This window comes from Teleopsis dalmanni, chromosome 1, assembly GCF_002237135.1.
Source record: "Teleopsis dalmanni isolate 2A chromosome 1, ASM223713v2, whole genome shotgun sequence".
In the NCBI taxonomy this organism is placed as follows: domain Eukaryota; kingdom Metazoa; phylum Arthropoda; class Insecta; order Diptera; family Diopsidae; genus Teleopsis; species Teleopsis dalmanni.
This window is the reverse complement of record NC_051846.1, coordinates 145,225,328-145,242,022: the sequence shown is the minus strand read 5'-3', so window position 1 is coordinate 145,242,022 and position 16,695 is coordinate 145,225,328. Positions and strand designations below refer to the sequence as shown.

General features: G+C 29.0%; 3 protein-coding genes across 3 annotated transcripts; all 3 read right to left on the bottom strand.

Moving 5' to 3' along the window:
- Positions 1–571: 571 nt before the first annotated feature.
- LOC119666380 (achaete-scute complex protein T5-like) lies at positions 572–1,396 on the bottom strand. The gene has a single exon (XM_038075661.1). It carries the CDS (start codon positions 1,394–1,396, stop codon positions 572–574), a length of 825 nt encoding a protein of 274 aa, XP_037931589.1.
- Positions 1,397–4,365: 2,969 nt separating this feature from the next.
- On the bottom strand, positions 4,366–5,213 carry LOC119667291. Its single transcript, XM_038076585.1, has 3 exons — positions 5,097–5,213; positions 4,707–4,886; positions 4,366–4,623 (listed from the first exon to the last, which is right to left on the bottom strand). Exons 1-3 carry the CDS (start codon positions 5,155–5,157, stop codon positions 4,406–4,408), a joined length of 459 nt encoding a protein of 152 aa, XP_037932513.1. The 5' UTR covers positions 5,158–5,213; the 3' UTR covers positions 4,366–4,405.
- A 3,138-nt stretch (positions 5,214–8,351) lies between these two features.
- On the bottom strand, positions 8,352–9,831 carry LOC119667282. The gene is made up of 3 exons (XM_038076574.1): positions 9,747–9,831; positions 8,632–8,811; positions 8,352–8,571 (listed from the first exon to the last, which is right to left on the bottom strand). The coding sequence occupies exons 1-3, from the start codon at positions 9,805–9,807 to the stop codon at positions 8,363–8,365; spliced, it is 450 nt and encodes a 149-aa protein (XP_037932502.1). The 5' UTR covers positions 9,808–9,831; the 3' UTR covers positions 8,352–8,362.
- Between the last annotated feature and the right edge of the window lie 6,864 nt (positions 9,832–16,695).

The following is a 16,695-nucleotide window of genomic DNA, read 5'->3' as shown; positions in this document are numbered from 1 at the left end:
TATTTTTTTACCTTCTAATAAAAGCAATTTACTCTGAACTTTTCAAACATTGAAGTAAAGCAATATAATTATATTACCTGATATATCATTGAAATTAAAAAAGATTTAAATTTAGAAAAGGTAAAACACTCTTTAACACTCTTCCATCATCATCATCCATCATCATGTAGTAAGGATTTGCATTAGCCGCAATTCTTTGATGAAATTAAAAAAAAATTTTGTTTTTTAATTATTTGTTTATTTAAATTAATATTAAATATACTCTTATATAAAAATTGGTTTAGTGTCCTCCATAAATTCCTTACATGTAATTTAAAACTAAATAAAATCATTGTCTTCCATTAAACTTAAAATAACTTATGTCTAGGCAGGCACAAAGGTTTCTAATTTGTACATAAACAATTAAAAATAATTACAAAAATAAATGACAATAAATACATATTTACAAGCTTTCAGTCATACTTGATGCATAATTTTTAGGTAATTTATTTACAATAGGTGGTTATGTTGGGTTGATGGTAACTGACTAGATCGTAACTGAAGATAAAATATTTTTTTAGAACATCATTCCTTACATATCTTCTTGCCACAGCGATATGTAGTCTAGCAGTTCTTCGTCATCTGCTGATGTATTCGAATATTCTTCATAAGATTGCTCAAATTTAACGGCCGCGTTATGTGAATTGATATTTGGAGCATACACTGGAGAATGTTGATAACTTTCAGTACTGTAGTTTGAGGAACCAATGGACGCAGCCGGCGAAATCATTTGCATATTTTGTGGTAATTGATGTTGTTGATTCTCCTTGCCAAAAGTACCCGCATAGCTTAGACCATAGTAATCATGTTGTTGTTGCGGTATTTGATAATAATTAGAGCCAGACGGTACCGCTGAATACAGAAATTGTGTTGGTGGGGGCGTGCTGCTAGTAGAAGAACCACAACTATTATATGAACTCACACTGCCAGCATCACTATCCACTTCGTCAATGACATGCTGTAAACGTCTTATGTATTCCACAGCCATGCGTAAAGTATCCACTTTGCTTAGTTTCTTATTTGCACCAGGTCCAATGCCACGGCGCCCATTGCTTAGATCCGCCACAATTGCTGGTGGTATGTGTTGTCTCAAATTCAGAAAACCATTATTTACTTGCTTAACACGATTACGTTCACGTGCGTTACGACGTATTACCGATGGGTTATTAGAATCCAGAGTGGTGCCCGTGCTCATTGCAATTGGTTTCGTATAAGGCATTGCAGTGTACGAAGAGCGTGCCGTTATTGCAGGTGCAATACGCCTGTGCTGTGGCTGATGCACCGTGCGAGTTTTCAAGATTTGGTGTGTAGTTTGCTGTTGTCTTTGGTATAAGTTATTTTCACTGCCAAGCGCCATTTGTGTATTGTGTATTTTGTTATAAAATAATATGAATTTAAAACAAATTACTTATATTTTATTTTGTTAAGATTTAATATCTTTACTCTAAGACAGTCTTAGTCCTACTGTTGCCCTTTCCGATGCGTTGTCGGTATTTGTACCATTTTGCTCTGCCACCGCCACCACCATGCAAAGGTATGCCTATTTACCTGTTCTGCTTGTGCAAGACATCAGCAAAGGTACTTTAAAAGAGTCTGATAAGTACAATATTATATCAGATCACATGAGAAAAGGATCGATCGCACATTACAGAAAAGAAGAGCATCCCTTCTTCGAAAGCGTATCATATCAGTGCTCTTCATCAGTACGTTTGTTGTACTGTGAGAGCATAACAGAGAGTAGAGCATAAAATCTGCCTTAAATCCCAACAAATTTCCCCAACGCATAAATCTGCAGTTGTGAACAGATTTTGAGAACAGTTTTCCCCTCTCTGATTACAATTTGCAGCGCTCTAGAAATGAGTGCTAGAATAGGAGACTCTCTCAGCTGTGCAGTCTGCAGAAATTCAATATTTTTTATTTCTATTCCGTTTTAGTATCGTTTGTGTATGTATGTTAGCTTGTGTCTCCACGACGCGTGCCGGCTTCAATCAGGTTTTTCAGTTGATTTTACTATAAACTTTACGCTGTAACTTAAGTATTTCATTGATCGCGCTTGCAGCTACTCTTCTACTGCACGCGTAGGCGTCATTAACTCAAATTCTATTCCCGACCGTGGATGTGATTTGTTAGACATAATTAAGTGGCCCCGGCGATATTTATTCACTTCTGGTATTTCTAGTAATTCATTCAGTTTACTCCATGTTTTTATATATCATTTGAGTTATGAAGGCGTTGAGTTTTAATTTCGTATTCGGCACATTTTCTTTTCAATTAAAATGCATTTACATACATAAATCCAAACTTAAACTACAAGGAAAGTGTGGAAAGCAATCATTTTTAATAAACTTAAATCACTTGGAAATATTTCACCTTTAAAGTAGTGAGGCTACAAATAGGGAGTCTAATTATCACTTCTAGTTAGAAGAAAAAGGATTCAATTTATTATAATTCAACACTTTTTTATAAAATATTATACACAAGGATTGTTTTCAATATTTTAACGTTTGATAATAACATATACCACTTATCCAAATCAAAATACTTGTGTTAAGGGAATGATAAATATGTATCTGCAGCTGCATATTTGGGGATTTAAAAGCCGTGTGCTTTATATTTTTTTTGTTTGTGCGGAAAAGAGGTTTAACAATGCGTAACGCATCATCACAAAGCCATTACAATAGTGCTACGCCCGATTTGCACGGACTAAAAACAATCCCCCTCGTGAGCCAAACTGCTTCTACCTTGGAGCTTTATTAGAAATACTTCATGGTAGGGTTCCTGTGTGGGTTACCCATTAAAAATTTTTTCTTCGTTAATATGCAACCAGGCTTCGTTTGGGTGTATTTGATGTGCCTCTTTTTCGAAGTTTAAGATCATTAATTCTAACACATACTTAAGTAACATAATCAAAATATTAGTTTTTTTAAAATATGTTATATGGTTTAGTATTTTGGTGCCTTCTACAATTTTGATCATAATATTCTGTCAATGTTATCAATGGGGTATAAGTCTATGATTCGATATTTCTACTTAGTTGATGCTGTCTTCTACGTTGTTAATCAAAATATTCTCTCAATTTTTTTAGTAGGTTTCTAAATCTATGCTTCGCGAAAGTAACGAAGCCGTTATTCTTCCCAACGATGCCACAAATCTTTTATATATATTATATGTATTTGTGGTGTACCTTACATTTATGGGTCACTTTTACTTCATGTCAGACTCTTTGTTTGATTTGTGTACACAAAATGACAAATATATAATATATGAAGACACAGAAAATAGATAAATTTTATAACCTTCACTCGAAACCATAGTTCAACAATTTTTAATATTCATTTCTAATCGATCTGAAACAATCTGTGTATATAAGATCTCTTGAAAGCATATTCTTGTTTTGTCTATTTTGACGAAAGAAACTAAATTGTTAATATAAACTATTGTTTTCAACAGAGAGGTACTTTGTGCAGTTATAAATTACTACAATAACATTTTATTATTTAATTATTTTATTAGTCTTGGCTGACCAAGCAGCTGTTTCAAGTATTCCCAAATACCCCACCATCAGTGGTCTTGGAATTATTTCTTTTATTTAATTATTCGTAAATAATTTCTTGAGACTGCAAATACCAAGAGTTGAACTCATACCCTGCAAAATTTGAAGTTTAGAGTCTGTGTTCATTAGCCCATTGACCCTAAGCCGTACTTGACTTGTACGTTCAAATTTAAAATTTCTTTAATTTGCTGTGAAAGACTTCTAATACCAGTTTTTACTATATGAAATGATAATAACTTGTTGTCTATCATTTCTACTGTCAGCTATATGTGAACAACAACTTTTTATTACTATATTAATTTAATATTAAATATAATTTTTTATGTAATATTAGCTTCTGCTCCCTTCTCTCTATGTATAAATTCATAATGCTCTATCTTTCTCTATCTCCTTTCGATAGTAATTTAGATTTCATTATGAACACTTTTTATATACTCAACAATTTATGTAGTTTAAGCTATCACGCTTAAAGAACTATAGATTAAAAATATAATCAGTATTGTATTTTTTTTACGCAATCGACCTGAATATCTAATCTCAATAATACAGAAAATAAATTAAAAATATTACAATTATTTAGTTTTTTAATATTTTAATCTCTTATTCTTATAGATTGGAAGTTTCCCTAATGGTACTTCTACGACCTATTAAACATAAGAAATGTTTAGACTTTAAATTATTTTCACTATTTCTGGGGTCTTTAAGGACTCTTAAACCACTTAAATCATATAAACACTACTTGCTAGTTAAAATAAAACTTAAAAGCTTTGTAAATTTACATAAATAAAACCTTTTATTAGACTATTTCTTTACTTAATGGTTCCAAACATATTTTCCTACTGCTAGAAGGAGAAGAGCCGCACCCAGTGTAACTGTGTTTACGTTAGCACGTACTGCAAAATTGCATTTATCCTTGCTGCATTGATTGCACTTGTAGTTCTTTAGGTTGTTTGCGTGATAACTTTGCAATTGGTATTCACAACCCCTGACATTGGTGTAAGTGCATCCTTTGTATTTAAATTCGCCGCTGTCTACAAAGTGAATTTTATATTAATGTTAAAATTAATGTACAGAGATAATCTTCAATCAGTTATAAGATATCATATGTTCATACTTGAATTAATAGTTTCAGTCCAACATTCAAAATATGGGCTGGTTACATTCTGGTTAACGTTTGTGTGATGAATGCCTATATATTGTCTGGTCTGATTCGCGGTTACCTGATTGCACTGGTGTGTTTTTGGTTTTTGGCAGTCGTTCTTGTTTACACAAAAGTAACAATTAAGTGAAAAACCTTAAATCATTGCAGATAAAAATTATGTTAAATATATTGACTCCAGATATAAATATACGTAGTAATTTAATATTGAAGTACGAACAAAATTTAAATTAATATTGACGAAAAAATATCACAGAAATAACTCAAAAGAACTTCATGTGTGTATTGCAGATATTTTAAATAAAATTTCACAATTGTATTATTTTTTTTATACTATATACATACTCATAGATATACAGCAGAAGCTAATAATAGCAAGTGCACAAATTATTTTACTGGAAATCATATTTTAATTATTTTTCTTAAAATTTTATTTATAACTTTACTCTACAACGATTAAAACACGACTAGTTTAAAGGCAAAAAATTTTAATTAAAAAAAACTTTTATATATTGAGTAATTCTCTCTGATATTTCTGATTTGATAAAATACGATTATCGAAAAACCACCGTATATAATATAGCATAAAAAGCAATCAGTTGCTACTGTTAAAACTTAATAAAGCAATCTCACTTTATAATCTACTTTGAACTGATAAATTTCGAGCTTATGATCTATAAATGAAAAAGAGTGTAGTTCTCATAGTCTCAAATCGAAATAAAAACAACAAAAAACATTGAATACCCTTCGCACAAATATATAAGTAAGCATAACTATTAATTATTATGTCATAGATCATATCTGGTGCTTCACATGTGTGCTATATAATAGTCAAGAATGTGCGCCCAATTTGATCAACATAAGTTGAACTTGACCTTTGCTATACAAGGTGAGACTACTTCACTGACATATGGACAGATAATCTACTCATATTCACATCCCAAAAATTGGACTCGTTGCTAGGACTTAGATTAGATTTTTTTTTTTGCAAGTTAGAATGTGAGACTTGAACCCACTAAAATCACCTCTTAGGAATGTTTGATGAAGATTGCAACCGCATTACAACGCCAATCCAGTAATCAGGGACGAAAGATATAAGATGTTTAGTATTTGCAATTACAAAGTTTTTTAAGCTTGAGGTGAGAACCTATTGAACATTAATTATAGGAGATGATGCGCATTTATTAAAGATTGGGACTAAATCTTAAAGGAGTGTGGTCTCTGGAGCGGGTTACGATCTCCGCGTTAGTACGCGGAACTCAGTGAAGAAAACGAAACGTCACATTTTTAGTGAAGGGTGAGAATTGGTCCCTGGAATTGATTGGCATTCACTCGACATGTTTTCAGATCTACTAGACAAACAGCTATTTGGTGTTATGAAGACACAAAATGCAAAATATATATATACAAACACATGGACAATACCAACTACTTAATACAGATAAAGAGATAATAAATTTGAAATTGTGCCATATACTCCATTCACGCTATTATATATACTTGACAATATTAAGTTTGTCACGTTAATAAGCTATACACATGGGTTATGTCGTACCCGATGACTACTTCACTGCGTTATGAATATTTTGGCAATGAAGATTATAAAAATAAAGATTATTTTTTAATCAAATATTTTTCAACGTCAGCTGATAATAGATTTCAATTATACTGAAAATTTCAATAATACTTTTAGTAATATCTTATCATTTTTTTAAAAATGAGAGCATAGTTTCCATTTAACTAAATTTCATCTCACATCAAAAAATTAAATTTTAAACTACGCTCTTGACTTTTATTGAGTTATCTTAATAATAAAATAAATAAAATCTGTTTTGTTATAATGTATTGTATGATTCATCATTGAAACTGATTAATCAGCTGTATTTACTGGATGACACATTCTTAGTAAAAACAGAACTCTTGAGTGACGCTATATAAACAAACTAATAAAAATTATTAAATTCTCATGTGGTTGATAATGTATTTCTTCATTGAAGTGTATCATTTATTGATGCAGATCATCCAAAATATAAGCATAGGCTAATAAACCGCAAATATAAACATAGCTCCTCAACAGTTTTTAAATAAATTTTGATCAATAAAGTTTTAAATATATGTAGTGCTCAAAAAGTATATTTTCTAATATAAGTATGTAGGAAAATAGCTGCCTAGAATAGGCAATAATTGTGTAAGTTCTAATGCTCACGTTCTAATAAAGTTGAATCCAGTTCGAAATTACAGATATTCGGCTAACCGATACTTAATAATGAACTCACTTTTTCGTTTACGTGTTTGTGTTCATTTCAGATGCTCACTATGAGAGCAAAGTATTTCCTTTATTCGAAATCCATTCCATTTTATGTTTTTCACAATTTATATACAGAATATAATATAATTAAAACAATAACTCCTTCTATTTAACGTGGTGTATAATAAGTAAGTTATATTCTTATCCACGAGTAGAATAGTGAAAGACCTCTAACAATTTACAAAGAGGCAGTAGCTTCTCAACATACAATAGGGAAGCTATAGTTTTTCCGAAAATGGTTATTATCTTTAACAGAAATATATACATATTATCAGGCAATTAAGCTGCTTTAAAGACCTTGAGTTTAATCCAATTTACGTCTATCTATGTTTAGTCACACTCTCTAAAAAAAATGTCGACATAACTCAATATATCTCTAATCTGGGTTCCTGGTCTGAAGGGGTGCTTCAGTACTTCTGGAAATACGTAAACAATCCAGGCATATCGTCAACATCATGTAAAATGGATGGGAAGACTCAACGATATGTAGGCATCTTGGCTACGCATATAGCCACAATGTATGCATTTTGGCTACGCTCCATTAATAGGAATTCAAACACTCTGACAAACACTCTGACTCAATTTACGTCTCATCTGTTTTGTTTTTATCCACGTCAAGCACGGTGACCACTTATTACTTTAGGGACACCATTTACGATCTCAACTACAAGACCTCTCACTTAACAGTATTTTAAGCTTTTTCAAAACTACCAGGTGATTTTATACCCTGAGTTTTTATATTATACCGTAGGACAATCCACTTAAACCTATTGTGTTTAAGTGGATCTGTTTGAATCGCCGGTATAACTTAAGCTAACCTAACAGATAAAATTGTAATCATTGTTATCACATAAAAATATTCTACTTACAAATAAACTATATTTGGTCGTATTTAACATTTAATTAAATTTAATATCTTACATTTAGATCTACTTTCGTTTTTTGAACAATTCAACTTAATTAGTTCGATTAATTAGTTTGATTCAACTATCATTTTTATATCTCTAATATTAGTCTAACATGTATTTGTAATATTATTAACAGTCTAATACAATCTTAGGTCTAATACAGAAAACAGTTTTATATACCTACGTAAAGCGGATAATTCTGTTAATGTACATTTCCAAATTAATGAAATTAATTTCCTTCCATTCTCAGTCCAATATGAAATTAATATATATATATTCTATATAATAAAATTTTACAATATTTTTAAAATTAAAATTGAATTATTTTAATTGACAATATAAGTAAATTAAATCATTTTAGGTATATAATAAACCCTTATTAATTTATGTATATATCAATGTCGCATTAAGTATTTTGGTATTCCAACAAGAAGAAGCACGATAAATGTAGTTGGCACCTTGATATGCTCGGCACTATTACAACGGTTGTTATTACAAGTATAACAGGTGCGTACGGCACTTCTATAATCTCGTAATTCTAAAGAACAAACATCTACGGACTTGTAGACGCATCCTTTACTATAATAAATGTCGTTTGTATAATCTGAAATATCCAAATTGTTTATTAATAATTGTAAACTAAATATTTACTTAAGCTGCTTACCATTATGTACTGTGTAAAATAAGCAATAATAAGAAGTATGAGTTAAATTCAGATCGACGTCAAGAAATTGGGCATTTAGATATAGATTAGTTTCGTTTGCTAAACCAGGATTGCATGAGTCTAAAGTTGGATTCACACAACCCTGTTTGTCGTAACAAGTATAACACTTTAATGCATTAACTGAAAAATAAAACAAAATATTATTAATATGTACAATATAGTTAATGCATGAAATTAGTGGCATACATAACATAAGGCAGAGATGTTGGGACTCCAGCTCCCTAACATATTTCGGATCATTTTTCACTGGATACCCATATAAATGGATTCTTTTCAATTAAATGCGTTTTATAAATTTCTAAAAAGTTTTTCAAATGCCTATAATAAGTCTTTGTATAGTCTTGAGTATGAGATATAATTCTTTATGAATTATATTACAGCGTATGACTATTAGCTTATTCAGGAATAACTTAGTTAAGGAATATTTTCTTGAAAATGTTTTGAAATTGGTGCCTACGTGCATTTTCCGAAGCGCACTCCTTCAAAGGGTGTGGTAAATTCTTTAAAACTGCATATGAGCCCAAACAATATATAGTTAACACCTAATATATAACAATAATTTTTTAGGATGATCAGTATATCTATATATATATGCATCAGTATATCAGCAGATATAGATTTAGTTTTAAGTATTTCTACACATTTTTAAGTATCTTAGAAAATATTGTTGATCAATCACAGTAATAGGTTTTTGGAAATGTCAAAACTGATTTCATCCTATTTTTTTATATTATATTTTATTATAATTTTAATTAGGAAATTTGTGAAAGTTTTCCACATTAAGCAAATATATAATAAATATATTTAGAATATGTTTATATGTTCTCTATATATAGCTAGAATAAATTCTTTCGTTTTATATCACTCAAATTGTTGCAATTTACTGTGTTCATAATAATCTATGCTTATAATACCATCGATATAAATATATTTTTGTATATCTTGTTAATAATGTACATATAAATTGTATGTTCTTTTTTAATCATATATAAACAAGAAATTATTTCACAACAATGTTGTAGTTTGTTTTTTTTTTAATCGCTATTTATACTTACTTATCGATATACAAAAAAAGCTAATAGTAACTATACCAACAATTAGTTTATTTGAAATCATTTTCAAATAATTTTAATACAATTCAAAACTTCACACTGAAACGATTAAAGCATGACTACTTAAATAAATAAATTACTTACTCATTAAGGTATTTATTTGACCAAGAACTCTCTATCAACAAACATTGATTATATTCTCCTATGCAGTTTTAGATTTATATTCCCAAGTAGTTCAACTCAAATACATAATCTTAAGTATTAGACGTCATAACACAGTTGCCAAAAATATTATCAGCAAAATTTATAGTTTAGCTTTTCACAAATAATCATTAATTTATAAGAATTTTAAAACAATAGAAAGAAATATGTTATATAGATAGATAGATATATAAATGGATAGAAAAGTCGTCAAAAATCTCCACAATTATTACTTAATTTATGGATGGTATAAGTGTGTCAGTTTTAGGACAAGTTATACATTCCTAATGATACCGAAGGCATATCAACTTATAAATATTATGTGTAAAAAGTATCTAGAATTTATAATCTAAAATTCGAGAACACGAGAAACATATCGCCACTGTGTTGAATTACCTTGCCAGATAAGATCGCGATTCATTACCTTGTGTACGAGTATTTATATCAGATGGCTTTGTTTTTTGGTTCCTTTAAAACTATTTTGGTCAAATATATTATAGTTTTATATGTAAAATGTTAAGAAGTAGTGATGCATCCCAACAGTATAAAAAAAAATAATGTAGCACAATAGACACAATCACGGTCGGTAGTCGAATCATACAAATCCAACAAAGCGCGAGATAATATCTCATAATTCAGATCCAATATGCCTCAAAAGAAGAGTATGAGCGCTAAATTAATTTTTATTTATTATTTTCTTAACGTTATAATATATAAATATTATAGTTAGAGCGATATTTAGGTATTTGTTTAGAATATCATTATAATTTTTAATAAATTTATTCATTTTTATTTTCTGTAATTATTTACATTGTGTTTAAAAAGTTAGCGTTAGATTTCATTCTTATGTCTATAAGATGACTTCTCTATTTATGCTTAATCTTAGCTTGGAAGACGTTTTTGTCCTTTCCATTTTAATTTTTTTGTAAACAGTTGAGTTTAGTCGAAATATTGAGACTGAAAGTTATTGTATTTTATAATGGCACAAAATCTTAAAAGGTTTTTTAAAATAATACATAATTGGTTAAAATAGGTAAAAAAGAACTAAACATGTTAAATACTGTAGGTCAATAAAAAAATATTACTTGTTTTGCAATTTTGAAGATGTTAAAGAACGGACCTCAATCAACCTTCGAAAAATGTATGGAGCATTCCTTAAACATTGACAAAGTAGTGTTACACTCTATGGCGCCTAGTTTCTAGCCAACAAAAAATTTTTAATAGATTGATAATATTTTTATTTTATTTACCCATTTCAGATATTAGTAATATACAATTTAAAATTAGGCAATATTTTATAGTAAATATTTTTATGGAATGGAAAGTTTCAATTTTTTTTATACGATTTAAAAAAAATCTCAACCGAAACATAAAGCTTAGACGACAAAAAGTGAATACTTCTAATATTGTTCAAAATATTATAAGTAAAGTATTGTATAATTTTTTGATTACATTTATCATATCTAATTTATTATATATGTATGCGATAATATTATGTCAAGATAAAAGTGTTTTCTGTTGTTTGTTTTTCTAAGCCATTACTTATGAAAAGATAATAAATACATAAACCTGATAATTTTTTTCTTACCAACATGCGTTCTTATCAATTGACATTAATGGCTCCACACATGAATCACTCAACTATTAAATATATTTGTCAATACAATATTAATGACGACGTTTTAATAACAATAAATATAAATAAAATAATAAGCAAAAATAAGTTTCATTTAGTAATAATATATCAATTCAAATCGAATTAATAAAACTAAATATTTTGCACATATAAACAAAAAGTATTAGTTGGACTTTACCGGACTTTCAGTAAATAATAGCCACTTTGATAAGAAATCATTTTTCTGTTAAATTCTCCAGAACTGCTTTTAATTAAGTTAGTTGAAAAGTATGGAAATATCTAATACATTTAATTATAAAGATAATCATCTAGCGGTAGTTTTATAGGGCATTTGGCGCCTATCATTTTCCTTCTTGCTACGAAACAAAATATTGGCTTATTACCTATAAGCGGTGAGAAATTTTTATTCACGAGCAAAATGTTTGCCTCGAGATGATTTCTATTAGCATTGAATTTTAATTATCATGTGATGGATATGAAAACATTTATAAATTATTGCAGTGGATTATGTTATTGATATTCTTATATTACTCTGGCTGTTAGTCTAATTGGCTAACTCAGTTAGACGCAATACAAAATTATATTAGATATTCATCAATAATTTAAAAATATGTAGTTTTATTGACTATTGTGATTTGGCATCAAGTGAGTGACATATATCTTTTAACAACTTAGAAACAACACTTAATTAATAAATAATAATTTGACAATTATCAACATTATAAATTTTCTATATTGTTATAAGGAATTCATTAATTTTGTATTTACTCTTTTTGACCACAACGAACTATAGTTTCGTAAAAGAAGTCTTTTTTCTTATTAAAGTGTATAAATTATTTTAATATTTACATTTTTAAACATATATCAGTTGCATTGTATCAGTACTCAGACTCCTATGAACACATATGAATATGGTGGGTTTACAGATCCGATAGTCAATGACTATGCTCATAAAGCATTCTTTCAAAACTTTCCTGTATAAATTTCTGTTCTTGCTAGTTGATTTATTTTTCAAAGGAATCTAACTAGAAGTGGTAAATATTAAAAATTAAACCAATTTCATAATTACTTGAGGGGATTACAGTTTAAATAATTCGATAAATCGAAGACCTCATTCCCGACAATCTTCTCTTTCTTAATGACTTGTTCATCTGTCATTCTGGTATGACAAAAATTTATCTCCCTCCAAGTTTGCTAAAAATTGCAATTTAAAGTTTATTTTTTAGTTCAGAATGCTTAAACAAATAAGAACGCAATAAAATAAAATTTTCTTGACAACCTTTTCAGATACTTAGCAGATCGATTTTGAATATTATTCATATTTTATCCAAATGGCGTATTTGTAAGCATTTGACTTTAAATTTCGTGGTATATTGTGGTAGTCATATATGTATCACAGCATAAATATCATTTGTGCAGCCCTATGCAACTCGAAGAATGAAAGGATTCAATATATATATAAATATTGAATACCATTAGCTTAACAGTTATCCTGTAATTTCAAAGGATATTAAATATATAGAAAAATGCAAATACAACACAAAAAATGTATACATCAGTTCAGACGATTGATATAGTCAACGGATACCCGTAGTATAAATTTAATAATTTGATATTCGAACTATTCGAAAACTTTAAATTATTCGAACACTAACAGCACTAACAGCTATGTATATGTACATGCGATGTACCATTGATAATCTACTTAATTTATAGATTAATTTTCACTTATAAAAAAAAATGAGTTTTAAAAATATTTCATTTCTAAACTATAGATGTGTAATCTATAGTTGATATTGTCATCATTTTCTCTTATTATTCGAATTTTAATAAAACACTTGCGTATTTCAAAAATATTATTTCATTTAACTAAAGCAGCATATTTTTCGTTATTTTATTTCATATTTTTGTTGGATATTTAAGATTAAATTCATTCTAAAATTTTTAATTAAACAAATATTTAAAATATCTTAACCAAGTATATGGCTTACGTGATATTGTACTCATTTACGTTATCATTTTATTTACTTTTATTAATGTTGCTATTAATATTCATTTTAGTTAAAACAGAAAAAAATAGCTAGATAATTAAACAACTGAATGAATGAAGAATAAATATGTAACATGTATTCAGATAATAATTAATTTAAACAGACAGCATTGCATTTCTTGAAGACTAAATTAACAAATCGTTTGATATCAAAAAACTTACTTCCATCCATTTTCCACACATATACGACTACAGCCCCATCAATAATATTCCTTCAGCAGAAATAGTATTCATTATTCCCAGCTGTGACTCAAAGACGCTAATGGTCGATGATTGAGTGTTGGCATCTAGAAATATATAAAACTCTCTCTAAATATATAAAACTCTCTATCAATTATTAGCTATGAAAAAATAAAAAATTATGTTATTTAGACTTGTCGCTAAGTAGTTTGGTCGATACTACAAAACATAGCTTTGCAACTCGATCACTTTAAAAGGCGATTTGGCTATCACACCAAATAGCACATGTTGATGAAGTGGTTTGATACGAGAGCTGTTATATATAGTTGTGGCCTAATAATGAAAATGCGAATATTTATCATCAAAAATTGTTTTATTGCTTTTCAAAGTATTCTCCAGCCTGATTTTTACACTGTGACGATCTTATAAACGTCTTTTGAAGCACCGCGAACGTATTTTTTCAACATTTCTTTGCACCAAAAGACACAAGCCTTTTCTTGAACGATTGTCAAATTGTGCGGGATCCAACGAGAACAAACATTTCTTACGGCCAGGTGTTCATGCATATTGAATATATGCTGGTGGGAGAAATGCCCAAGGATGCCTCTATCTCACGGTATGTCACATGACGATCTTGCATTATCAGTTCACACACTGCATCAATGTTCTCTGGCACAACGGCCGTTTTTGGACGACCTTCACGGAATTCGTCGTTGAGCGAGCGTCGGTCATGATTGAATTCATTAAACTAGTTTTTCACAGTGCTATAGGATGGTGCTTCGTCGCCATACAAAAATTTAAGTTCATCAATGTCAGATTGCACCTGGCAACACTTAGTGTTGCCTAAGCCAGAAATATATATATAGCAGCCCTCGTATTATAGTCTATCTATTTAACTATACTCCACCGTGTAATATATACTCAATCGATTCGTTAATCGTTAAAGTTTTAAATATTATTGTCAAATGTTCTATCTATGTAAGACAATTTCGCCAAAATATTTTTGATAAATGTTTAATAACTGAGTTAACTCACTAGAGGTAATTCTCATATCACTTTGCTAAGAATTATGACTATTGGGACTATTACAATAGTCATTCTACATTATCACACTTTTTGAATACATTTTAAATATTAAATTAAATTATAAATTTAATGCAGAAAAGTAAAAATTTAATTACAAAATAGTTTATAAAATAGTAGTTAATAGCAACTTGACTCAGTTCAGATTTTTCCTTAAGGAAATCCATATTCGCGGAATGTTTGGCTGTTACAATTTTAACGGGTTTGTCATGACGTCACTTACAAGATCATCGTTTTCTGTACTATAATTAAACAATTTCCTTCAGTAACTATTTTTTCAAATGAAAATCTGTTAGAACACAGAATTTAGTTCTTTGTTGATGTAAATGAGTAGTTGAACATTTTGATGACAAGTAAATCCAGAGAGTACCTTGAAAGTCTGCACTTTATCCGGTTTTCAACCTATAAGCGTTGTCCCGAGATGGATATATGGCTAATCTCTTGAAAACAATTTTCTGAAATTTATCTCGATACGGCGATTTTTACTATTGTCTCACAACTTTTTCGATATATCATTTAATGCAAAAATTTTTTCACATATCCGAAATGTTAAATCAAAATAGAATAAACAGAGGCTTAGAATCTATGAATGTCTATTTATATTTGTAATTTAATGGGCTCTGAACAATATCGCTGTAGACAAAATTTAATCCATATTTGTTGAGGGTTTTATTTATACATATGTGGAAGATCAGTGGTTTCTAAGATTATTAATATGTATATGATATGAATTAAAATGTTTTTAAGACACAATTGTCTAATAAGGTTCAAAAAGTTTCTTTTATATCTTAAAATTTGTCAAATAAAGTTTCTTGTGTTTTTCATAACATATATATTTATCTTATACTCGTTAAAGTAGTTTATATAAGACATATAAGATCTTCTATTGGGTCCACGTTGATCTAGATTTTAGTGGCTAAGATGTCTCTTAAAATTCAGGTTACTGTTAATAACTATTTAACATAGACCCCCCACATTATTCGGAATGACTTATATTATAGAAGATTGAAATAAGAATATCTTTTTTATTCATTAAAATCCTATTACCTTATGTGTATTATATATATATTATATCCTACACTAATGTAAATTTTAGTGGGTAAAATGTCTGCTAAAATTCAAGCAACTGTCTTGATTATTGGAATCGATGTATATTATGAAAACTAAAACAATTTATTCTAATATAAAGTGTGATATTTCAGGAGTTTAAATATGAAATTAAAAATATAACTAAGCAATAAATCAGCATTTTAGTTTACAGGAAACATAAGGCGAACGCGAAGTATATGTTTTTGATATTTTTCAACTTGCCAGATGAACTAAATCTGATGGTAAATTTGAGCAAGGTTATACACTTGTTTGAAATAATTTATTATATATTATTTATTTATATATATGTTTTATTATGTTGACACTAGTTGAGTCAGTATACTTGAGCACTCGTACTCTTTATTAACTCGAGTTTTCTTCATAACCCCTCTCTACACATTGAGTGGATTATTGTTTATCACTTCATCAAACTAACTAATAATTCACCTCAGATCTGCATATCTTTAAAGTATCCAATAGTTTCGAAATGGGTAAATTACTTCCCGTTTTCATGTTACTTGTATTTTTATGACAGTTTAAATGTGAACAAAAACTGATGGAGGAAACTAAAGAACCCAAGTTTTGTCATGGATCAAAACATCACCGCCACTTCCGGCCACGCTAATGATAAAACCTATTTTAAACTCAAAGTTAATGGATACACCTTCATTAATTTAAATAATTTTATTTTATTTTTTAATTAATTAGTTTAC

Bases quoted from the DNA above. Each gene is read 5' to 3' on its own strand.
- LOC119666380 (XM_038075661.1), bottom strand. From the start codon at position 1,396: ATGGCGCTTGGCAGTGAAAATAACTTATACCAAAGACAACAGCAAACT.
- LOC119667291 (XM_038076585.1), bottom strand. From the start codon at position 5,157: ATGATTTCCAGTAAAATAATTTGTGCACTTGCTATTATTAGCTTCTGC. The intron at 4,887-5,096 runs GTATGTATATAG...CAATGATTTAAG, and splicing joins CTTCTGCTGTATATCTATGA to GTTTTTCACTTAATTGTTAC. The intron at 4,624-4,706 runs GTATGAACATAT...TTCACTTTGTAG, and splicing joins GACTGAAACTATTAATTCAA to ACAGCGGCGAATTTAAATAC.
- LOC119667282 (XM_038076574.1), bottom strand. From the start codon at position 9,807: ATGATTTCAAATAAACTAATTGTTGGTATAGTTACTATTAGCTTTTTT. The intron at 8,812-9,746 runs GTAAGTATAAAT...TTTATTTTTCAG, and splicing joins CTTTTTTTGTATATCGATAA to TTAATGCATTAAAGTGTTAT. The intron at 8,572-8,631 runs GTAAGCAGCTTA...TGGATATTTCAG, and splicing joins ATTTTACACAGTACATAATG to ATTATACAAACGACATTTAT.